At 40.3% G+C, this 25198-nt stretch overlaps 1 protein-coding gene across 3 annotated transcripts in view; it reads left to right on the top strand.

Moving 5' to 3' along the window:
• JADE3 (jade family PHD finger 3) overlaps positions 1-25198 on the top strand; it is a 35943-nt gene that overhangs the window by 7988 nt on the left and 2757 nt on the right. For 2 of the 3 annotated variants that reach the window (XM_081858973.1, XM_081858975.1), the window contains exons 2-10: positions 9151-9210; positions 11162-11244; positions 13616-13773; positions 16683-16873; positions 18366-18577; positions 19801-19968; positions 20162-20278; positions 22341-22814; positions 24304-24421. In XM_081858973.1, coding sequence (XP_081715099.1) covers positions 9162-9210; positions 11162-11244; positions 13616-13773; positions 16683-16873; positions 18366-18577; positions 19801-19968; positions 20162-20278; positions 22341-22814; positions 24304-24421 — 1570 coding nt within the window. In that variant the 5' untranslated portion in view covers positions 9151-9161. Of the gene's footprint in view, positions 1-5957; positions 6047-9150; positions 9211-11161; positions 11245-13615; positions 13774-16682; positions 16874-18365; positions 18578-19800; positions 19969-20161; positions 20279-22340; positions 22815-24303; positions 24422-25198 lie in introns of those variants that run through there. The other variant, XM_081858974.1, reaches the window with a different exon arrangement.

Below are 25198 nucleotides of genomic sequence, written 5' to 3'. Positions count from 1 at the left end.
CACTCCATTCAGTTATGCCCAGTGTTGTGGTGCAGATCTTTTTTTTTTTTTTTTTTTAAATATTTATTAAGGTTTTTTTAGATATAAAATGCACACATAGAACAATCTTACTTCTATCACAACAAATTCTTCGCTTCTTTGGACTCCCTCACGTCCCCCTCTCCCATTTACGTCGTTAAAAAAAATTTTTTCCAAACAAATTATCAACTTGTTTACAGTCTCATGTCCACACATTCAAATATAATCTAGCACTTTTTCCAATAAAATTTTTATATTTTCTTTAATCTCACTTAGCATCAAATTTAAATCTAGTTTAGTGGTGGCCAATTTTTTATAATCTAGCATCCTTCTTAACATTCAAACAAATTACAGTGTTTTTGTAGATACATCTTGAATTTCTCCCAGTCTTCCTCCATCTTTTCTTCTCCCAGATCTCGGATTCTGCCAGTCATCTCGGCCAGTTGCATATAGTCCATCAGCTGCATCTGCCACTCTTCCAGTGTGGGTAAATCTTGAGTTTTCCAATTTTTTGCGATGAGAATCCTTGCTGCCGTTGTTGCATACATGAAAAATGTTCGATCCTTCTTTAACACCCTCTGGCCGACAATACCCAGAAGGAAGGCCTCTGGTTTCTTAGTGAAGATATACTTAAATACCTTTTTCAACTCATTATATATCATTTCCCAGAAGGCCTTCACCTTAGGGCATGTCCACCAGAGGTGAAAGAATGTTCCTTCATTTTCTTTACATTTCCAACATTTATTGTCAGACGAATGGTATATTTTGGCAAGTTTAACTGGGGTCATGTACCATCTATATATCATTTTCATAACATTTTCCTTCAGAGCATTACATGCAGTGAAGTTCAGCCCAGTGGTCCACAACCTTTCCCAGTCCTCAAACATAATGTTATGCCCAATATCCTGTGCCCATTTTATCATAGCCGATTTAACCATTTCGTCTTGTGTATTCCATTTTAGCAGCAAGTTATACATTCTAGATAGTACCTTGGTCTTTGATTCTAACAATTCAGTTTCTAACTTCGATTTCTCCACCTGGAACCCTAACTTTTTGTCATTTTTAAAAACTTCTTTAATCTGAGCATAATGTAACCAGTCTCGCACCTTATCCTTCATTTTCTCCAAACTCTGCAATTTCCAATTGTCTCCATCTTTTTCTAATATTTCCCAATATTTTGGCCATTTGGCCTCCATATTGGGTCTTTTTAGGGCCTTAGCCTCCAGAGGTGAGAGCCACCTTGGAGTTTTATTTTCCAGTAAGTCTTTATATTTTGTCCAGACATTAAACACTGCTTTCCTGACAATATGGTTCTTAAAGGCCTTATTGATCTTAACTTTATCATACCATAAATATGCATGCCAACCAAAAGCATTGTTAAAACCTTCCAAGTCCAGCACGTCAGTGTCTTCGAGAAGTAGCCAGTCTTTTAGCCAGCAAAAAGCTGCGGCTTCATAGTACAACTTTAAGTCTGGCAGGGCAAAGCCACCTCTTTCTTTCGCATCTGTTAATATCTTAAACTTTTGAATGGGAATTATTTTACTATGGTAAAATTCTGCACACTTATTCCGTGAGGCTAAGAATATTGTTGTGAATGAAAATATTGACTCACTTGTTTGTTGCCTCATAGCAAAATCAGTCATGCTTATTTGGCCAACTTAGTTGTTTTTCTTATGGTCTGTGCCTGTACCTCTGCATATACAGCAGTAGCTCATTTTTCAAACGTCTCCGCTTACGAACGTTTCGGTTTTCGAATTTCATAAACCCGGAAGTAAATGCTTTGGTTTTTGAACACACCTCAGAAGGTGAACAGGAAATGTGGCTTCTGTTTTGGATTTTGAGTTTTGGGTTTTCGGACTTTTCATAACTCGGAACGGTCTTCTGGAACGGATTATGTTCAAAAACGGAGGTACCGCTGTAGATATTTTCTAAACCCATAGGAGTACTTTGGATCTAGGAGGTGTATGTTTTGTATACTCTTTATTCTCCACATGTTTAAGCAGTAGTTTTCAAGCTTTAGTTCTAAGATTCCTAGGAAACAAGGGATTCTGCAATTAGCAGATAAAATTCTAATAGAGCTAAGTTGACTACTGGTACCAATTTACCTCAGCAATGTCTCACCAAAAGATTTATTGGCTGTTTCCGCACTGTGCAGTCAATTAACTTGGGATGGTAGGTGTTACGGACTGAAGTTCTCACCCTGGGCCAGCAGGGGGATACTGTAGATAGTTTTCACTCAGGTCCACATATGCAAATAAGGGATTGAAAGTGACGTTCAGTGATTGGATAGTTACAGAAAGTGTTACAGTTGCGTTGTAGTGGAGCTCTATATAAGCAGGCTGGCTGAACCCTTCAGTTCAGTTCTGTTCTGGCCTGTGAATAAACAAGAGCTGTGTCGTCTGATATGTTCACCCACAACTTAACACTGGCGACGAGGATGGGATACGAACCCACACATGCACACCCCAGAACATCCCCCAGAATCCTCTGCAACCTACAAGGTTTTCATGGCAGTTGCTTATCCAGCAGACAAATCACAATGGGAAGGGTTCCCAGAAGACAGAAAATGACTGCCTTAAAGGATTCAGTGACATTTAGTTTACCTCAGGAGCTGATGTCGATAGGTAAATACATATACTAATTATGGAGCATTATTTAAGCAGTTCTCCTTTATATTAGAAAAAATCTGTTTATAATAAATTTTTAGATTAACACATTATTATATCAGATCATGACTAGGGTTGTGAATAGAGTGAAGCATGTCCCAAGATTCTTATTTTTAAAATGTTGGCTATACACTTTATTTTTCTGCCAAGGCCTTCCCAAATTAGTCTATTTTATTTCTGCAGCTTTTAATTCTTGTTGGCTTCATGTTTCTAACATGTACTTTGTGGCTGTACTATGTTTCACATTCTTTTCTTTTTACACCACTTGAGTATTTTTTAATGTAGAATATGGATATATAAGCCATATTTAAAACTATATTTCTACTAAATATGCCCTCAGCTGAGATTTGTTTTTGTTACAAACAGGTAGCTAAGCTGTTGTTAAACTTGAGAATTTGGTTATTTTAATCTCTTACACACTTTGGGGGCTTTGATTAATTCAGTTTTTGTTGGATTTTACATTTCCACTGTGCTGCTGCCTTAACTGAGCTTATAGATGCCAAGGAGTGGAACTTGATAATCAGTGTGCTAGGAGGTTTAATTGAGTTTCCAGCTACGATGCCTCTGAAGTGTGCTAGAGTTAAATGAAGAACTTCTTTTATAAATATATGAAGAAATGCTTGCTTATGCAGAGGTGAGTTAAGGTGAATTCTTTTACATCATTTAACATTGCAATCTTATTCAAGTAGCACCAGGGTCTGGGGGCAGTTTTGGCTTTTTTCATTTTAAAATAAATGCAACCATGTTTTTAATTTGTCTAGCACACTCTTTAGAATAACCACTTTAACATAAATTATAAAGCACTGCACATTGGCTGCATTCTATATTAATACAAGGATAAGTGTGAAAACAGGGAAGAATCGTGTCTTGGTTATTAAATATTTAATGATGTGTTTGGGAGTACTGCGCCAATTATCAAAAGATGACTGAATGGAAATGGATCCCCTAAAGGGACAGAAAAGGCATGATGAACTCTAGGTCATGCCCCTGAAAGTGTATAGTTGAAAGCAATCCCCCAAAGTTTAGAGGATTAAAATAAAAATCCCCAGAGTCAGAACTACTTAGAACAATTAAAAATAGCGGCTAACTCTGTGCCTGTTTTTATAGACACATCTGTCAAATAAAAGAAATGTAGTGATCAGAAATAGAACTTGCTTTTCTAAAACCAGCAGCTGTGAAGTTCATTTTGTTGAACTGAACACTCAGAAAATTGGAAACTTTACAAGGTTTTGCTTTTGAGAAATCCCCTTTTTGGAGGAAATACCCTTTCTTTCCTGTGCCGTCTCACTTACTACTTTAGCTGATAAAAGCACATACCTGTATACAAAGTAGAGTGTGTGTGTATGTACACACAAACACACACAGTATATAAACACTTTAAATTTTATAGAAGGCAATTGTGAATCTCTCACTCTTATTATTGTAATGTGGAATGAGTACCTGTGGGTCACACCTACGGTGAGATCCATGCCTTGTAGGGATACAGATATTCTCATAGGTGAGATGCCACACGTTGCAGTGGAAATGGGGAAAATCAGCAATATAACTTCTTATCTCAGTTCTGTGTAATTTAAGAGCAGACCTTCAAGTTGCAGTTTCAAATACCAGCTACCGTTTTCAAATTTGGAGTGTGCTGGGGAAAAGAAAAAACTGCAGTGGCAACACCTACGGCTTAGTTGGGTTTCTTTAACAGGCTGGTGCCTCTCCAGGCAGTAGCCAAGGGCAGACAGCTCTCTTAGTGTTGTATCCACTGCTGGCCCCACTCATGGCAAATCCATTGAAGTCAGTTAACATGGCAAACTTGGGTGCATTACTATCAATGAGTCTACTCTTGAGTAGAACTGCAGTTCTTAGCAGGCAGAAGGAATGTCACAGCAAGTGGCTCAACATGGCCCAAGACAATGTCGCCAAAGCAGAGTGTTCTGATGAGTAAAATCTCATAGGGTGGGAGATGGGGTAAAAAATAATGGCAGATAAAGAGGGAAGGACAATAGACGATAGAGAGCAAAATAGCAGTGTGGATGAGATCAGCCTGTTAGCCAGGTATCATTGGAGAAACAGAAAACTGATTAAGTAGGCTTGCTTCAGTCTTGTGCTATAACAGGCTTCCTCAAACTTGGCCCTCCAGGTGTTTTTGGCCTACAACTCTCAAGATCCCTAGCTAGCAGGACCAGTGGTCGGGGATGATGGGAATTGTAGTCTCAAAACATCTGGAGGGCCAAGTTTGAGGAAGCCTGTGCTGTAAGGTGACAAGCCTATAAGGGTCTGGGGACCAAAAGTCACAGGGCTTCCCCAGATGTTCATTTTATAGTGCATGAATGAAGATATGTGCTCATGATGGTATCTGGGCAGTTATATATGATCCCACTTTTGATAGTGTTTGTGCCTGCAGAAGTTTCAAGGCAGACATGCTGCTTCTTTTCAAATCTGTGCAAGTCCTGTAGCTTGAGGCTGAAATCCCATAACTTTTCATACCATAAATCTTCTTGGTTTTATTTTCCCCTGCTTTTGTTGTGCTGTAGCACAAGAGTGCCCCTCCGGATGACAGTAATGTTCTAAAACTGGGGACACACACACACACACACACACACACACACACACACACACAGAACAACTAATAAAGCAGAATTATGTGTGGGTGGTTCAGTATAAAAATACATTATTACTGCATCAAGGTCATACAGGTCATTGCAAAATACAGCTGCAAAAAATAATAATCATCTCCATTCTGGAGGAGCCCATACTCTCCTTTCTCTGAGGCCTCCTTGGTATTCCTGTACTCCTAGAAAGAAGGAAAATTGCTAGAGGGCTGGCATGAATTTAAATAGCTAGAGCGCTGGCAGGAAGTCTTTATTGTAAACAGCCATGCAATATGCGGGGAAGTATATAAATGTCTTTAATAAATAAAAATAAGCCGTGACCATTTTTAGTAGAAGTCCTGTATTCACAGCAGGGCTGAGCATTCACTGTAACAGTCATAGGTGAATCATTGCACCATAAGACAACTCAACAAGTATGCAACATCTGTAATATGTGATTTATGTGATTTAACTTTAAGGATTTGCTATGTGAATGCATTGCTTGCTTTGCTTTAATCTCATAGTCACGGACAGAGAAAATTGGTATGGTAATATCTGCTCTGCAGTTGGAATTAGTTTGCCATAGCTGTCCCTTGGAACACTAGAATCCTAGGTTCTAGAAGGAGGCTGGGAATCTCCAATGGAATTCTTATCACCCTCACAAAACTATGGTTTCAAGATTCCCTGGAGGAAGTTATGGCAGTTAAACTGGCTTTTGTTTGTGGTTCAGATGCCGCTTTATGATACCTCCAGCTCGTCTTTCAGACTTGGGTGTCCCATAATGTATGTTCTTGGATGTCTTCAGAATCTGCCCATTTTCTTTAGTATCTTTCTGCCTTTGTAGAAACAGATATATCCATGTAAATCTTCATAAAGAAATTTTCCTGCAAGGATGCTTTTTCCAGAGAATCAATCTTTCTTTTGCCTTGTCCTGCCACGTTCCTCCCAGTGCTCTCATTTAACACCAAAGACCAAATGGTGTGTATTCCTGATTAGTGTTCAGCTCTGTGGAGTGCTTCAGTCATCAAGCTGAAGTGGGTCTGAACCTTAATTATTCCTTAATTATGCCTCTAGAGGAAGGTTTCTAGCCATCTATGCTGAGAGGGTGAGCAAATGCAGCAGCCTTATTTTAACTGTAGATAACACATCCCTTCAACACAGAGATTGAGACATAATCCCAGATCATGATTTATGATGCGCTTAGTTAATATTTTTAAGGGACGCGGGTGGCGCTGTGGTCTAAACCACTGAGCCTCTTGGGCTTGCCCATCAGAAGGCCGGTGGTTTGAATCCCCGCAATGGGGTGAGCTCCCGTTTCTCTGTCCCAGCTCCTGCCAAGCTAGCAGTTTGAAAGCACACCAGTGCAAGTAGATAAATAGGTACCACTGCTGCAGGACGGTAAACAGTGTTTATGTGTGCATTGGTTTCCATCACAGTGTCCTGTTGTGGCAGAAGTGGTTTAGTCATGCTGGCCACTTGACCCGGAAAACTGTCTGTGGACAAATGCCCGCTCCCTTGGCCTGAAGCAAGATGAGCGCCACAACCCCAAGTCACCTTTGACTGGACTTAACTATCCAGGGGTCCTTTACCTTTTTTTACCTTCTGTTAATACTTAGTTATTTATTAAATTTATATCCTGCCTTTCCACCCAAACAAGACTACGAATTAAGTTCTTAACCTGAGGTACCACTGTATATATATAAAAAGGTTTACCTTTTTCAGATACTTTTTCAAAATGGGATTTCAAATGGTCAGGATTAATGCACTACGTTAAAGATCATGCAGCAGCCATGTGGAAAAAGGTTCTGTAAATAACTCATCTCATTAATAACATTTTACAGTAGGAATTACATTTTGAATTATTATACTGCTGAAACTATTATTTCAATACTGTGAGTTGGTTGTATGCCATATTAAGAGGTGCAGTCTGTTTTTATTTTTTTTCCCTCCCTGGTACGGTTAGTGGTTAGGAATGCTTTATGAAACATAATTTTGAGGGACTCTGTAAATGGTCTGAAAGTGACCATTTACAGGAGCGGGTGTGGATCAATTCAGTCCTTTGGACGGGGGGAGGGTGACCTCTGAGAACCTCATGTAATAACACAAAAAGTATAATCAATATTTAGAAAGAAATGTAAGCTGCTTGCTTTGTGGTGTTTGTTCTGCCTCTGCTATTTTGGGCTGCTGGCTGCCAAGTCTATATTTAGAATCTTTTCACAGTGTATGGTAGTTTACTACAGCATATGAATGTCTGCCCTGCTGAATATAGGTCATAATTTAAATAATCAAGGGTAAGATTTAAGAGTTGGGGGAAATGATAGGATTTCTGCCACCTCCACCATATTAAGAAAAAGTGGTGTGAATGGATAGGGAAGAGAGGCGTTATAGTTCAGCCAGCCACTATCAGATGGAAGATGGCGAGCAAGGAGATCTGGATAGAAGACCTGGCATTTTTTGTGTATAGGAAGAGAGCGGAGGCTATCCTAGATCAAGATGATAGTCTTATAGTAGTGTGGATGTTTATTCTTATTATTTGTGTATTTATTTATACCCTTCCTTTTTCTCTGATGGGACTCGTAGCAGCTTACAACAAAAACAAGAACCACCAAAAGCAGAAAAGCCAATAATTAAAATACAATTATGCATTGGGAGCATTAAAATGATATAAAATATGTTTAAAACATACCAACAAATACCAAAAAAAAGAGCAAAGGATGGCACCTGTCCTATAGAGTGGTACCTCTGGTTACGAACTTAATTCGTTCCAGAGGTCCCTTCTTAACCTGAAACCGTTCTTAACCTGAGGTACCACTTTAGCTAATGGGGCCTCCCGCTGCCTCCATGTAATTTCTGTTCTCATCCTGAGGTAAAGTTCTTAACCTGAGGTACTACTTCCAGGTTAGCGGAGTCTGTACAACCCGAGGTGTTTGTAACCCAAGGTACCACTGTAATTGAAAGCAGACAATCCCCCAAAGCCTGTTAGAAGAAAGCCTTCACCCGCCACTTGTTGTAATTCTATATTGAATACCTTTTACTGCCTGAAACCAATGGCATAGGCAGAGGGGGAAAGTGTTGTCAAAGATTAATGCCACATCCTTGTTTCTTCCAAACCACTCTGGTATAACTAGTCAGCACTCACAAGCAAGATTAGGTTCAGCAGATACAACTGAGGATGGATTCTGCTTTTGTACTGATTTCATTGCACCCAGGCAGGTAGATGCAGGTATCCATAGGCAGGAGAACTAAGCTGGGTTTAGATTTGTGAACACCTTTCCTGCTGGCATCCTATGACATGTATTGATCAGCTAAGCAAGTCTGCCTGGATGGAAGGTATAAGCACAGGGACAAAGAGTAGAATGTTTTTTTAAGTTGCATAGTAATGACCTTTGTGATTGCCCCTGTTCATGTGGTGCATTGCTTTTGCCATTATGGCCATGTGGGGTGGTGAACCCATCATGAAGCAGGCCGCATGCTGCTACTATAACATCTAAAGGGCACTCCAGTAGTTATGATAATTTGTATATAGAAGTTATAAACACTAAACTTTCTTCAGTGTTTGACTTTCCTGCTGAAGATTGAATGCTCAGTTATACCCTCACCCTTTAAATGCCCTGAATCCTATTAATCTAGTCGCAGGTTGACTTTGCTTGACACACATCTTTAACCAGCACATTGAGGTTCAGTGGATCACTCAGTACTGCTTGTTTATTACAATAAGTAGCTTGTGATCTGACACTGTATGCTGGAAAGCTCTCTTTGGAAAATCCTTCTTTTTTGGGGGGGGGTACAATTCCTCCAGGCAGCATTAATTTGTGTATGGTTTTGTGTGTGTTTTCACGGCATGTGATGGATTTAACCAACTATATCTTTTCTGTCCTCTCTTCTAGGATGCGTCAGGATGAAACGCCACAGGCATCTAAGCAGCAGTGACAGTTCAGACAATGAAAGTAAGTAGTGTGATCTAGTCTTCCTTTGATCTGTCACTGTTTCCTGTGGTTTCCTTCTCTGGTTTGAGGGCAAACGGTTGCACTTTTTTATGGCTTTTCTTTTTTTATTTCTCGTCTGATTTCATTTTCTCTTGCTCATTGTGGTATTCAGTTTTATCAGAGAGGGCTTGGGGAAACTTAAGAAACCCAACGCTGGGTAGAATAATGTGGTTGTTTAGCAACAATCTTTATTTAGAATGTAAAAGGTGCATAATTCTTCCTGAAGAGAGAGCTAGTATTTATTGTGAAGTCTCTGTTTTATAAACTGATAATGTGCTAGCTGCACTCCTCTATGTGAGAATCTTTGAGGATTGTGGCAGGCTTTTCATGCTTTGGGATGAATGCTAAGTGAAATATTTTGTATCTGTAGAGCCTTAAAAAGGTTACCACTTAGACCCTCCCAACAGGCCTTTTTTCAGTGCTACTTACAATTCCTTTCCACATGTGAGCTTTAGGTCTAGTTCACAAAGTAGCTTCCAAACAAGGTGTCCTGGGTATTAAAACTTCTGTGTGTCTGCAGCAATTATCTGTTCTGACAACAACTACAGGTATCCTACTCCTTCTGCTGCTCAGATGCTATTATAGCAGTGTTTCAGTTCAGCAACCAATTGTATTTCATTGTATTTCAGAAATATTGGGATACGTACCTTTTAAATCTCTGGTTTCAAAACAACTCTTAGAAACAACTTCTCCTTTGAGAAGAAAGTATATAAAGGGTGGCATTGTGTATACAATTGTTATGTATTGTTAATGTGAAAACACAGCAAACTGAATGGCCTCTGGCCTCTTCAGCAGCCTCAGTTTTTGTAGCTGGAGTCAGTCAGTCAGGGCTCTTCCCTCGCAGGCCAGGTGGAAAGAGGCTAGCCAGGCAGGAAGCAGAGGTCTTGCAGGCCTCGCAGCCAAGATGGTCCAATTCTGTCCTCCTGTCCCTGTTTCCTGTCCCTGTTTCCTGTTTAACCTTTTTACCTTGCTTTTATTTCAACACTGTTTGCTTCTAGGATATAAAACTGTTCTCTCCTCCATATTCATTTGCTCATCTAATTGTCAGTAGACGAAACCATCCTACGGTTTGTTTATAATCAATTTTCAGAAGGTATCTCAGAATTCAGAACATTCCATAACTCCTCCTTGGGGTGGATCATGCCAACTTGTTGCTGTCATGAGTCATTCAGAGGCTTTTGTGTTTCTTTATAGTACTCAGTAGCCCACCCGCATCCATATAACACAGGCAACATTTATTTTTATTTTTATTATTTTATTTATGATTTTCAGTTTTATACATTTCCATAATTTTACAATCATTTTAGCATTTCAAAACTCGACTTCCTTCCCCCTCTTTCTGCGGTTCCTTAGATTAGTTTTTTTATATTTTCTGCATATCCAAATTAACTTAATTTACTCATTTATTCATCTGCTTTAAATGTATATTAAAAACTACAGGTTATTACAGTAATCCTGCCAATATTCTTCTCTGTTTACAGTTTATTTGTAAATATTCAATAAACCATTTCCATTCTTTTATAAAAAGTTTGTTATCTTGATTTCTTATCTTTCCGGTAAGTTTTGCCATTTCTGCATATTCCATAAGTTTTTGTATACATTATTCTTTCGCTGGGACTTCTTCTTCTTTCCATTTTTGGGCAAGTAACATTCTTGCCGCTGTAGTCACATACATGGAATAAATTTCTATACATTTTGGGTAGTCAGGAGCAACTTGTTTTGTCCCTTTGGATACTTATCCTTGAAAAGTTGAAGCAACCGTTTAAGAAAAACAGACCCATAATTGTAAGCAAAATTTCTAGTTTATGTTGCCTAAGATACCATTTCGGAATGCAATTCTCTGTATTTTTATGAATATCCTGGTGTTGCAGCAGCATTTAAATTGTCTCCATCTTTTCCTCTGTTTATACAGGTCCTTCTACTTCTTTCTCCTTTTGTTCCAAGTACAGAAGCAAGTCAAAAACACCAGCAAATGAACAAAAGAAACCTGCTGAGGTGAGAGTAATTCTCACATTCTTGGGGTGCTATTCAACTACATTTTTTTTCACTATTGCAAGAAGAATTTCTCCCCTCTCCCCACACAAACCTCAATTTTTCTCTTGAGGTTTTGAGGACAGATTTTGAGGGTAGCACAGGGGGAGCAGGGAGATAGTTCTGTTACACAACGATTTCTTCATTCATGTTGTTTCCCTTTTATAGGTGAAGGAAGGAAGAATGAACAAACTTGTTCCATTTGAGTTCAATGGGATTAAAGCCCATCTATGCTTAAAGATTAGGGTCTGTAGTAAAATTGGTCATAATCTAAGGGCAGTTGAAGAGAAATTGAGGTCTTGAGGTAGCAGGTGCTGCTGAAGAGAATTTCTTGTGTTTTCTTTCCTTCTTCCTTATTTCTGGAAAATGACTATAGGGCTATAGCGAACTTCTGAACAAGCTGTTAAGGCTTCCACTTTTCTTAGGAGTATTTGAGTCCCTAATGTTATGAGACTGTCCCCAGGTACTTCTTCCCCTATTTACCTTAGGCACAGTTTCAATTTTGGCTTCTCTTACTATGAACTGAAAACAAGAATTATGAAAATACAAGTTGACCAAACACATAATTCTGAAAAAAAAAATTAAATGCACAACCTCTGAGTAATGTATAAAAATACAGATTGCACATATCCTTTCTCCCTGTTCTGGATTTACCCTAAAGATGGGCCGGAGCAGGCCAAATACCTACATATCTTCTTCCTTTAATTCATATCTATGGGACAAATTTGGATTGCCCTATTTCTTGGGAACTGCATGTCTCTTCTTACCTAGAGGGCCAAACTAGTCTATAAATGCTTGCACATTTTAAATGTGTATTGTTTTTACTTTAGAAATAACAAACAAGGGCATGAGTTGGAACTGCCCTGCATAGTGGGGCTATAACCTCTTTTCATTGTGCTCTGTGGTCCTAGTGAACCGCCCCCACCCACACACACAAAAAGAGGAAAGATGATACTGATTTAGAGTGCAAAACAAAAGCCCCCTTCAGGCATCTTATGCATGACAGGGGGAACTGCATGTAGATTAAGAAACAGGGCTGTGCTGCTAATCCTGCCCCATTGTCCAGCTAGGCTAGCCCTATGCCTGTGTTGAGCATGGGAGGTGAGAGACACGGGTAGATTGGCTGTGTTATGTCAAGATTGGACCAGTGGCAGGCTCCTGCTCTTGGTTGCACAATGGGCGGTATTCAGCTAAACAGTTACGGTAGCGCAGTGATTTTTAGTTGGACAGTGTAACTTCCCCACCCTCTCCTCTCCCTGTGCACCCCCTAAATTTGCTCCAGGTTTCCCCAGCTCTCCAAAGTAGATCCGGGAACAGGAGAAGGCCAGAAAATTACATTGTGCAGCTAAAAGTGGTTGCACTAGCCCAACTGTTTAGTTGACTACTTCCAAATGTGTTTTATTTGCCTAAATGATCACTTTTAACGTTGAGCTACTTCCTTGGAGAACTTGGCAGACAACTTAAGCTTATGTAACCCTTAAAAAAAAAAGTTCAGCATGAAAGTTCAGGGGTTAGCACCCTTCAGAAATGGAAAATTACTTGCTGAATGCCTAATGCCATTACAGTTACTTCTGAAAACAGATGAAATGGAGATGACAGTGATGGGTAGGTGTCTCATTTGCCTTTAAGCTGTTCTGTTAAATGCAAGCTCTTTGGGGCCCACTCTTCTTTTTTATATTCAGAGTTAGTTTTATCCATTGAAATCTTTGAGCGTGAGAGTATCAAAACAAACAAACTCTATTCTACCATACTGCTAAAGTGAAATTAAATCTTCACTTGCAACTTGCAGGGTTACAGGATTTGGAAGGGACAACATTCCTGCAATCCATGGTAGATGCTAGAGGCTTTTAACAGATTGAACTTTCCCATCCAACCTCCCAAGTTGTGAGCAAGTCTTCTACTTTCTCCTTGTCTCTTTCCTGGTCACCTGCAGTTACTTGGATTCTGGACCTCCCCAAAGCTGGAAGTTGCCACAGTTCTGTAGGTGTTTCAGTATCTATGATTAGGGGAGATCCCATATCTACATAACTCTGGAAGATCCCATTCACGCTTTACCTTCTAGGATTTGTGTGGTAAAGCAGAACAGGGTGGTCCACTTGCTTTGATTACAACTGCAGCAGCCCATGATTCTAAATAGTTGGGGAATTATGTGTTCCTTCCTTTATGCTTGGCAGCAAAGGGGTTGGTTTGATCAGTATGGTTCTGACAACTGTTTAACATGGCCTCATTAGGCTCCTGTACATTATTAATTTGTATCGTTAAAGAAGAAGAAGAAAAATAAGTTATTGGACTGTTTCTTCCCAAGTATTAATGCTGTCTTTGCCTTCACCTGCAGGTGTTTCGAAAGGATCTCATTAGTGCCATGAAACTCCCAGATTCTCATCATATTAACCCAGATGAATATTACCTCTTTGCGGACACATGGAAACAAGAATGGGAAAAGGGTGTGCAAGTCCCAGCCAGCCCAGACACGATTCCACAACCTTCTCTCAGGTAATTTTTAATAAATAGTTGTTGGGACTAAACTACATTTAATTTTGGGGTAGCCATATGAATATACTGGGCAGCATTCATGTCATGTAAACAATAATTAATCGTTTACTACTTTTGTTGCACAGAGTAGATTTTTGATCAGGTGAGGCTGCAATTTTTAAAGAAGTATTAAGGTCCACAACAGACAAATGTATTCTGACCACATAGTCAAAGAGGTAGTATACTTCATTATTTCAGCATAACTCAGTATTGTTCCAGCGGTTGTGGTGGATGATGTACACTGCAGTTTTCCAAATATACAAGACAGTTTTGTGGAGTACACAAAGTTGGGTGTGGTGGTAGACTGGCTGAGGGTATATTAACCTGAGCTAGTCTTAGGTATATAAAGATCACCAGATACATTTGCTTGGTAGTTGCTCATGCCTAAATACCTTTGTCCCATTGTAATTTGGGCTTTCTTTACTTCCTCTGATGTATGATATGGTCATAACTCAAGAGGGAACATCAGGCAATGTGGAAAATTATCTGTGTGGTTGTTCAATAAAGAATTTACTTTTGTGGGTTTATTTTTTGTTTTTGTTTTAATGATCCCTATATTTGAGTGTAAGAAAGAGGTTTGCTGATAGTTCAGAATGGGCTTTTGGCATGTGCTCCTGTAGTTTATAGGGATGCGGGTGGCGCTGTGGTCTAAACCACTGAACCTCTTGGGCATGCTGATCAGAAGGTCGGCGGTTCGAATCCACGCGATGGGGTGAACTGTTGCTCTGTCCCAGCTCCTGCCAACCTAGCAGTTCGAAAGCACACCAGTGCGAGTAGATAAATATGGAAGATAAATAGATAGATAGATAGATAGATAGATAGATAGATAGATAGATTCTTTATTGTCATTACACAAGTGCAACATTGCACAAGTGCAACGAAATTGGATGCCATCCCTTAAAAACAACAAAAGCAAAACAACAACAACAACCAAACAAACCACATTCCAGCCACACCCACACCCACACCCATCAAACTCCCAGGTCACACTATCGAGTTACTGCATTTAAGAAGGCCACAGCTCTTGGATAGAAACTATTTTTCAGTCTATTTGTCCTTGACTTGATGTTTCTGTATCTCCTGCCAGAAGGCAGTAGTACAAACAGACTGTGTCCCGGGTGAGATGCATCCTGCAGGATATTGTTTGCTTTCCTAAGACAACGGGAACCGTACAGTTCTTCCAAAGATGGGAGGGGATGACCAATAATCCTTTGGGCTGTGGTTATGACCTTCTGGAGCACCTTCCTCTTCCTAGCTGTACAGCTGGAGAACCAGGCACAAATACAGTATGTGAGAATGCTCTCTATGGAGCCTCGGTAGAAGGACACCAGCAGTCTCTCACTCAGATTGTTCTTCTTTAAAAGTCTGAGGAAATAAATTAAATAAATGGGAAGGTAAACGGCATTTCCATGCACTCTAGCTTCGGTAACGGTGTTCTGTTGCGCCAGAAGCAGTTTGGTCATGCTGGCCACATGACCCGGAAAGCTGTCTGTGGTCAAACGCCAGCTCCCTTGGCTTGAAAGCGAGATGAGCGCTACAACCCCATAGTTCCCTTTGATTGGACTTAACAGTCCAGGGGTCCTTTACCGTTTACTTGTAGTGTGTAGCAGTACACTGTGAGCAGCATGGCATTGTCCTAATGAATTCCTTGGTCAAAAGTAAGGGTGGCTAACACACAGGTCATGGCCCCCAAGGACCCCATGAAAATGATCGATTTATTTATTTATCTGTTTACTCGCTTTTTGTGTCTGGGTACCCCTTTCTTAATTGTGCTTTTCTGGGCAACAGTCCCTAAAAATGCTGCATCCGGATCAGTACAACTATCTCTGCTGTTGCTGTTGTCAGCTGACAAAAACATAATTAATGAAATGATCGGCTGAAGAACAGCCCAAGGCATTGGAATGGTCTGTCTGAGCTCACTTGGTGATTGCTGTTTAGAATGGACTCCGGGATTGGAGGGAAAGAGTGGGTGGAGATGTAAACGAAGAAATGAATGGGAGGCACAAGGAAAACTGTAGAAAAAGCTGCTGGTGGGAGAAACATTAGTGGATTATTGTGGATGGGGGGGGGCCGTGAATTCATACAATTCCGGCGCATAATTTGATTAGTAGCCACAGAAGGCAAAGAAATTAATTATTGGGGAAAGGGATGTGCATTATTATTGTTTCTTAATGAACAAAAAAATGGGAGACAGATCATCCATCCCTGTTTGCAAAGTCAATCAGGTGGGGGGGGGGGCGGTGTGGCAGAAATTTTGCATCCCCATCTGTATCCTGATCCCAGCCCTGAGCAGATGTTTAAATCTCTCCTCTGCTCAGTGTCAGGTCTGGAGTATGGTTTGGGATACAAATCTCTTCCTCTAAATGCACCCATGCAGATGCTGTGTGTGTGTGTGTGTGTGAGAGAGAGAGAGAGACACACACACAGAAAGAGGTTGTGCTGTGTGTTTGTAAAAGAGAGAAGTAGCATGGAAAGACTCAACTAGCTTGGGCAAAATGTGCTATGTATTGGGAGAGATTGGGGTGGGAATTAATAAGGAATGGGGGTGTAGAAGTTAGTACGAAAGAAATTAAGGGAAATAAATAAGAAATAAGGGTTGGAGGGGTAAGTTCTGCCTTTTCCCACTATTTCATTTTGGCCATGCCTACTTTGACATGGGCCCCCTCCACTGGCCATTGTGACCCTCAGCCTGGAAAATGTTCTTACCCGATGCACCAATGCACATTGTCACATTTGCCTGACCCATGCATTCCATTGTAACCCAGATTATTATAATCAATTAGGGGCATCAAATACCTGGCTTCCCAATTTGCAGAAGTGCCCTTTCACCAAATGACTCACAGCTCACTTTAATTACTATATCATTTTAGAGTCGTAGCGGAAAAAGTAAAGCAAGTACTATATACACGGCCTAGAAAATACATTCGTTGTTCAAGTCAAGAGCCCACTGAACCTGGCTATATCAACATTCTGGAACTGGCAGAATCGATGTGTCGTTATGACTTGGATGATATGGACATCTTCTGGCTTCAGGAAGTAAATGAGGAGCTTGCTGAAATGGGTGAGAGTGATGAAAAGTGCAATTACTAAAGCTACAATGAATTTTAAAAACTGAATCTTTAGTCAACTGCGCTGATTTAAGGCTGTTTTGCTGCTCCTTTTTTAAAAAAAATGGTTTGTTTAGAAAGATAACTTTAGTTGGTATTCAATGAGTCTTCTGAAGCCATGGTTCAGAGACATTTAACTGCATCTAGATATTTGGAGGAACTTCCATGTTTTTAATATGTTTCCTAAGATAGCAAAGCTGTACCTTAATTCTTTGGAAATCCATCTTGGTTCATGGAAGAATGTGCATTTTATGCCAGGACTCTAGGAGTAATAAAAACAATGTGTATGGAAAAATACCAATCAGGTAATAATGGAAGTCAGTATTCCTACTTAATTGTATTTGCTAATACTCAGATCTTAATTGAATTTGCTAATACTCAGATCGTAATGACCGGAGAAAATGGCAGCTTTGCAGACTTGTACTTTGCGGCTCCATGAGAGAGGCAGGATTATGCCACTCTAGTAAATCAGAGAAGACACTATCTTGATAGCTTGTTTATGAGACTTAAAAATTAGGGGGGAAATAATTAACTTAATGTGGCAGATTCTTTTCAATGTAGTATTCATAAGCAACATGTTTCTAATCTGAATGGGAAAAGGTAATGGGGCATATAATGAGATTTCAATGAAGTTGAACAGGCTATTTGTCATGTTAAGAAGCAATTTCCTTAAAACAATGGTTTGGTTCAAACATAATGCACATTATGAAACCGTGGATTAGCCTTATGTGTGAACTCAGTCCACTTTATTGGCAATGGTAAAAGTTTCTGATTAACCAAGGTTTGTAGCTGGGTTATAAACCTTGCTTAACGTCAAGCATAGCTTTGCATTGCATGCAAACCTGGACCACTTCCTTAGCTATGGCTATGGAGCTGTCGCTGCCCAAAAGCTAGTGGAGCTGAAGTTGGAAGAGCAACAAAAAATTCCAACTGCCCTCACTGGTGCTTTTAACTATTCTGTGACGTTAAACCTTGATTGTATGTGATCATCTGCCAAACACCTTAGTGTTAATGATGGTTTAGCATGAACAATGCTATGCTATGATGTCATAGGTAAAAATCAATTTTGTGCATTATTACTGACATCCTAGCTGCTACTTTGAATATATGTAGGTTGTCTGAATCCTAGGGAATAGGACTTTCAATCTAAGTATTTTAATATTTTTATATAGTAATATAGGAAGCCAAAAAGGCAGGATAACAGTGTTTTATTGGTGGTTTCACTTTTCGTGTATCTGCATTTGTTTAAGATAGTGTATTATATATCAGATTAATGCAATGTAGATCTTAAGTCTTTTAAAACTTGGATTGAAATTTAAGTAAGTCTCACACAAATGAGGGAGGGAGACAACCTATTGTCAGTGCAATGCTTTAGGAAATGAGGGTGCTTTTTGTTTCTTTATCTAGTATTAAGCAGATTATTATTTTGCTTTAATTCTCCTGCAGGTTGTGGGCAGCTTGATGAGAACACAATGGAGAAAATGGTGGAAGTCCTGGAACGTCACTGTCACGAGAACATGAACCATGCCATTGAGACAGAGGAGGGACTGGGTATTGAATATGATGAAGATGTCATCTGTGATGTCTGCCGGTCCCCTGACAGTGAAGATGGGAATGATATGGTGTTTTGTGACAAATGCAACATCTGTGTGCATCAGGTTAGTGCTGGCAGAGGTTTTGAAAATGCTTTCTTTTGGGAATGGGATTACAATGGAACCTTGGTTCTCGAACAGCTTAGTTGACGAACAAATCGGAACCCGAATGCCTCAAACCTGGAAATAAATGCTTTGGTTTGCAAACCTTTTTCAGAAGCCGAATGTCTGATGTGGCTGTCAGCTATTGTTTCCAGGGTGGCTGTACCAATCGCAAGCCGCGCTTTGGTTTTTTAACGTTTCAGAAGTCTAATGGATTTCTGGAACAGATTACATTCGAGAACCAAGGTACCACTGTAGAGACTTTCTAGATAGCTTGCTCCAACACAACCTATCTGAAAAGCCATTGAAAAGGTGCAAGAAATCTGGCGGCCTCTGAAAAAGTGGGTCTAGAATTTTTGTTTTCCGACGGCTCTGTAAAATTTAACACGCAACTGCTTAAAAGAGACATGGATTGCTTTTGATCAAGTAATGTATTCAGAGGTCATGTAAATCCCCTAAATATCATGGGAAAGGTTTTGAACCATTGTGGTGTTGGAACATTTGTCTGCCGCACACTTCTTCCTTTTCTGAAACCACATTTAGGGATGAAGGGTGAATTTTTAATCTTCATAAAATGATTCTTGTTAATGACAAGAGTAGAGCATGGTGCAGTGAGTGCACAGTGAGATAATGAGGGAAAGCTGATCTTTTAAATTTGTGCCTAGAATTTATGCCTATGCAAGAGTGCACTCTTCTGGATTAATCTGAAATGTTCCAGAAATAATAGTGATAGGCTAATCCTTCTGGAGTCTTCCTTAGGCTATACAGAAACCTTTCTCGGTAAGTGTATGCTAGTACTAGATGCCACAGAGAGCTACTTTTCTAGATTTTGTGTGTGTGAGAGAGATACACAACAATAAATAGCAAGGTTTTGGGGTTAGGGAGGCGCAGCTACCGTTGGCCAACCTTTCTGAGATCAGGTCTTTGGCTTCTGTGTCTTTTTGTAGAAATTCTCTGTGCAGCACTATTAATAATGTGTGTAACTCTTTACTTGTTAGGAAATAGATCCTTTCCTGTTTCGTGTTTCAGACATCTGGCAAATAGTTGAATTCTCCCAAAATGGTTTTAGTGTATAGCATTTTTTTTTAAAAAAAAAATATATATACTCTGTTGGGACTGCTATAAGTCAGTAATGTCTCGTTTCACTTATGGAGTCGTATAAAGCAGCAGTTTGTTTTTATCCTCAGGCATGCTATGGCATCCTAAAGGTTCCTGAAGGAAGCTGGCTGTGTCGTACTTGTGTTCTAGGTATACACCCTCAGTGTCTCTTGTGTCCAAAGAGAGGTGGGGCCATGAAAGCTACAAGGACAGGCACCAAGTGGGCGCATGTGAGCTGTGCTCTTTGGATTCCAGAGGTATGTATAAGAAGTGTTTTAGCCCATCTTTATGTAGACTAACATGGAAGTATTCAGACTGCAATCTTCCCCCGGTCACCTAGCTGCTGTAGCTGTTATATTTGCCTTTTTACAATATGCTGAAATATAATAGCTTAATAGCTCTTTCCTGGTCATGTCAGTCATAGTAATCCATACATTTTATTATTATTAGGTAAGCATTGCTTGTCCAGAAAGAATGGAACCAATTACCAAAGTGTCCCATATTCCACCAAGTAGATGGGCTTTAGTTTGCAGCTTATGCAAATTGAAAACTGGTGCTTGTATCCAGGTATGTGTTAATTCTGTATTGTGATCTTAGAGGCTGCAGAGCAGAAATCGCATGCTAGCAAACTCAACAGGCTCAGAGTGCTAAGGAACAACTTTCTCCTGTGCTGGGTGGAAGACAGACGCAGCAGAATAGCCTTTAGCAGGGTTTATATTTTAAGGATGTGGGTGGCACTGTGATCTAAACTACAGAGCCTCGGGCTTGCCGATCGAAAGGTTGGCGGTTCGAATCCCCGCGACAGGGTGAGCTCCCGTTGCTCAGTCCCAGCTCCTGCCAACCTAGCAGTTCGAAAGCACGTCAAAATGCAAGTAGATAAATAGGTATCGCTCCGGCAGGAACATAAATGGCGGTTCCATGTGTTGCTCTGATTTTGCCAGAAGCGGCTTAGTCATGCTGGCCACATGTACGCCAGCTCTCTCGGCCAGTAAAGCGAGATGAGCACTGCAACCCCAGAGTCCTTCGCGACTGGACCTAACGGTCAGGGGGTCTCTTTACCTTTATATTTTAAGGAAACATTTTCAGGGTATTGGAAGAATGTAAAAAACAAACAAACCCACAACCTTTTAGCATCACAGAATTGTAGATAGGGGGCCAGTGAGAATAGTTGGCGGGGATATTTGTTAAAAAAAATAAAGAGACTTTTGTAAACCTTTTGGGGCCCACCAAAACCTTTAGGGGTGCTTACGGGGAACAACAGTCAATTAAAATTACATTAAATTAAAAAGCAAGGGAATGCACAGGATCCCTGAGATAATGCACTTAGGGCCCTTTGCTTATGCCAAAACCGTTTAACTAAAGCTTAGACACTACACTAGCTAAGTAGCAGGATACAGGATTCACAGCTTTATGGCAGATACATAATTTAAGTGGTACCTCGGGTTACAGACGCTTCAGGTTACAGACTCTGCTAACCCAGAAATAGTACCTTGGGTTAAGAACTTTGCTTCAGGATGAGAACAGAAATCGCATGGCGGCAGTGGGAGGCCCCATTAGCTAATATGGTACCTCAGGTTAAGAACAGTTTCAGGTTAAGAACAGACCTCCAGAACAAATTAAGTTCTTAACCCAAGGTACCACCGTAATAATGCAAGCTCTATACAAACGCTTGCATTATTACTTAAATTGTGAATCTGTCATGAAGCTGTGGATCCTCTATCTTACCGTGCTACTTACTTAGCTAGTGTGGTGGCTGAACTTTAGTTAAACAGTTTTTGCAGAAGTCAAGTTATCTTGCTTTGCACATCATGTTAAACCATAGTTAGGTTTAATATGTGGTTTAATGTGGACGAGCAGTGCACACTGCTCAAAGTTTCCAGTCCACTTTCCCTCACAACTGGCCACAAACCGCAAGCAACTTTACTTATCAAGTGATAACCAAACTTTGTTATTTGTTTACTGCTCATGGTTTGTTTTGGGGAAGCAAACCACGAGCCCAGATTTGGATTGCATATGAAGCCAAGGCATGTGGTGTTTTGCTCCTGCCAGGGTGCAGCCAGGAATGGGGAAAGAGCAAAGTGGGACTTGATTAGCTTGCGCAAGCATACTGCTCAGTCATGTAAGCCATAGTTAAACATTACCTATGGCTTAATGTGATTTCAAAACACAGCCATTATGCCAAATTGCTGCTAAGGCTTTACCGTGAACCAAGCATTGCCCATGGCGTTGGAATGCTGGAACTTATACAGAAGAAACAAATGATTGAATAGGCTGTTTTTCATTAACGGTGTGTGTTGTCTCTTCTGAAAGTGTATATGCATAGCTTGTAACTCTTAAGATAAAAGTACTTGAACATCAATATTTTACATTTTATAACCTGTATTTCTTAAAAATCTTTAGTGGAACAGAATTTGCTTGTTTTTCTTGTTGTGTCTGAAGGTTACCATTTAGACTTCTAACTCGTGAATAAACAACCTTTAAAGTAAAGCTGTGTCTTCTGAATACCCCCTGTGAAACTCTGTGCATACGTGTAATAATAAAAGGCCTGTGATTCTTTCTAAGCTTTCATTGGCTGGTTTTCTTCCTCTGATGCTTGTTTTAACTGGTGGCGGTTTCCTTCACTCAACAGTGCTCTGTGAAGAGCTGCATTACTGCCTTTCATGTCACGTGTGCCTTTGAGCATAGCCTGGAGATGAAAACAATCCTGGACGATGGCGATGAAGTCAAGTTCAAGTCGTACTGTCTAAAACATAGCAAAACCAAGCAGAGCTTGATGCCCGACGCAGACGTTAATCCCAAGAGCACAGCAGACCAGAAGCAGACCGAGAGTGAGAAAACCAGTTTGCGTGCTCAGAAACTTCGGGAGCTGGAGGAGGAGTTCTACTCCCTAGTGAGGATTGATGACGTCGCAGCAGAACTTGGCCTCCCTAAACTCACTGTGGACTTGATCTATAATTACTGGAAACTAAAACGGAAAAGTAACTTTAATAAACCATTATTTCCTCCCAGGGAGGATGAAGAAAACGGCTTGGTTCAGCCAAAAGAAGATAGCATTCATACTCGAATGAGGATGTTCATGCATTTGAGGCAGGATCTGGAGAGGGTAAGGAGGAGAGTGGGGGAAAGTGACAAAAATACCCTTATAAAGTAGTTCACTGCAACAGGAATTGGGAAGGGGCAGATCAATCCAACACTGTAGTGCTTATTTCTTCTTATTCTGTCTCCAGCAAATTCATCACTGTACGCCACAATCTGACAGCCTCCAGATTCGACTATTGCAATGCGCTCTATGTGCCCCTACCCTTGAAGGCTATTTGGAAACTGCAACTGGTCCAAAATGCAGCAGCCAGATTACTGGCTGATGTTCCATTTTAGAGCTCTTACAACCTCAGTTTAAAAAACAGCTGCTGTGGTTGCCATTCCCCACCCCCCAAGTCCACATCACGGTGCTCACATTCGTGTTTAAAGCTCTAAGTGACTTGCACCCTGAACAGCTGAAAGACCACCTTGGGTGTTAAAATTTGGCAAGAATTTGGTAGTACTTCCGCCTTCAGAAGTGCAGGGAATGGTGGCCCAGGAAAGGGCTTTTTTCCTTTCCTGTGGCAGCTCTTCATTATACAGTATTTTTGCTGTACGCTGAAGATGCACCTCTTTGTCCTGACCTTGGCAGTTCAGGTAACCCATCTCTTCTGCTAAATCAATAATGTTCTGTTCTGTCTGGAACGGCTTTACTTGTTTTTATTGCCACATCTGTTTTTATCTATTTTTTTAATAATTGTATATTGTATTGTTGTAACCCTCCCTGGGGTCCTATGAGGAGCAGTGGGTAAGAAATCAAGTAAGTAAGTACATAATGGAGGCTGGTGGAGAGAAGAAACAGGAATGGCAAGAAGCTAAGTAGAAGTAGGATCAGCCAGATTCTGGGTTCATCCTACGACTTGTGGTGTGCCATGCTACTCTGCTGTATGGCCCATATGTCAGCTGATGCTGTGTGGAGGTTTCTCCTTCATTACAACACTCAATTACAGTCGGAGGAGGCTGATTCTGCCGGTGCTTTGCCCATTGGCTCATTTTCATGCTTGAGATGGGGTCAGCATTACTGATGGGTCCATAATATTGACTCTAGTAAGGAGGCTACAGTAGAGCCTATTAAGGATCCTCCGCAGGCATCATCCTAATTATACAGCTGTGGCTTTAGGAACCTTCTACCTGCTAAACAGGGAGACTAGCTCAGACCAATAAGTCAATAGCCACCTGATAACCTTTTCGTTGTGAATTTTAAAAAGCACTCGAGAATGTTTTGTGGGTGGATGGTTCAGAAGGGACTAGAGTTAACGTTGAGTATATCGAAGGCAAAACGGAGAAAGAGGTCAAGCGTTAACACTGCAATATGAATAATAAAACATGCAGATTATTTAAGTACAGTAGTACCTCGGGTTACATACGCTTCAGGTTACAGACTCCGCTAACCCAGAAATAGTGCTTCAGGTTAAGAACTTTGCTTCAGGATGAGAACAGAAATCGTGCTACGGCGGCAGCAGGAGGCCCCATTAGCTAAAGTGGTTCTTTTGTTTTTTGTTTTTTCGCTGTAGGTAAGAAATCTTTGCTACATGGTAAGCAGAAGAGAGAAGTTAAAACTTTCTCACAGCAAAGCACATGAGCAGGTTTTCAATTTGCAAGTCCAGCTTATCAATCAGGAAATTGCTGCAGGTAAGGAATGCAAAACGAGCCTGGTTCAGATGATCATATCTGAGCTTTTTAAACAAATATATGCATGAACCTTTTTACTTACATATGCAATCCCTCTTTCCTTATTTGTGTAAGCAGTGATTAAGTCAGGAAGTAATTGACCTTAGTTTCCTGTTTTATCCAAACCAGGAAACTATAACTACCCTACTGAGAACAAATTGGAGTATTAAACCAGCTTGGACTATGGTTTAATATCCTGGCATATTCGGAAGTTGATAACCATAGTTTCCTGATTAGGGCATAGCAAGAAAACATGGTTAATTGCAGACTTCTTGGTCTGATTGCAGTGTGGCACAAAGGGTCTCTGTATGTGCAGGCAAAACACTTGTGTGTAACTTGGCTTAATAAGATGAGATGTGATTGTCCCAATATGACCATGGCTACTTTAGATTTTTGCTATGTGTTGCTAGCTTCCAGAGCCTTTTTAAACATGCTTTTCTTGGATTGTTAATTGTAAAATCCCCTTTCAGCTATTCCAGAAATATATCTTATGGGCTATCTATATGGTATAACTTTTTATTAATGCATTTCTTTACATTGCAGTAAATTTGTAAGTTGTGTTCTAGACATGAGTAAGAAGAATACACTAGAATATGCAAATACTACAAACTTAGTGTTTTCCTTCTACTATGTTCTTAAAATCCCATGCTCCTCTGTTCTGGGAAGGCTAGATAGAGCCTTAGTATGTGACCAGGCATTCAATAAATATCTAGTAGCATATAATTTTTTAACGCTTTC

This window comes from Podarcis erhardii, assembly GCF_964252035.2.
Source record: "Podarcis erhardii genome assembly, chromosome: 4".
Taxonomy (NCBI): domain Eukaryota; kingdom Metazoa; phylum Chordata; class Lepidosauria; order Squamata; family Lacertidae; genus Podarcis; species Podarcis erhardii.
Note: the sequence above shows the minus strand (reverse complement) of the source record. Positions and strands in the feature narration are given on the sequence as shown.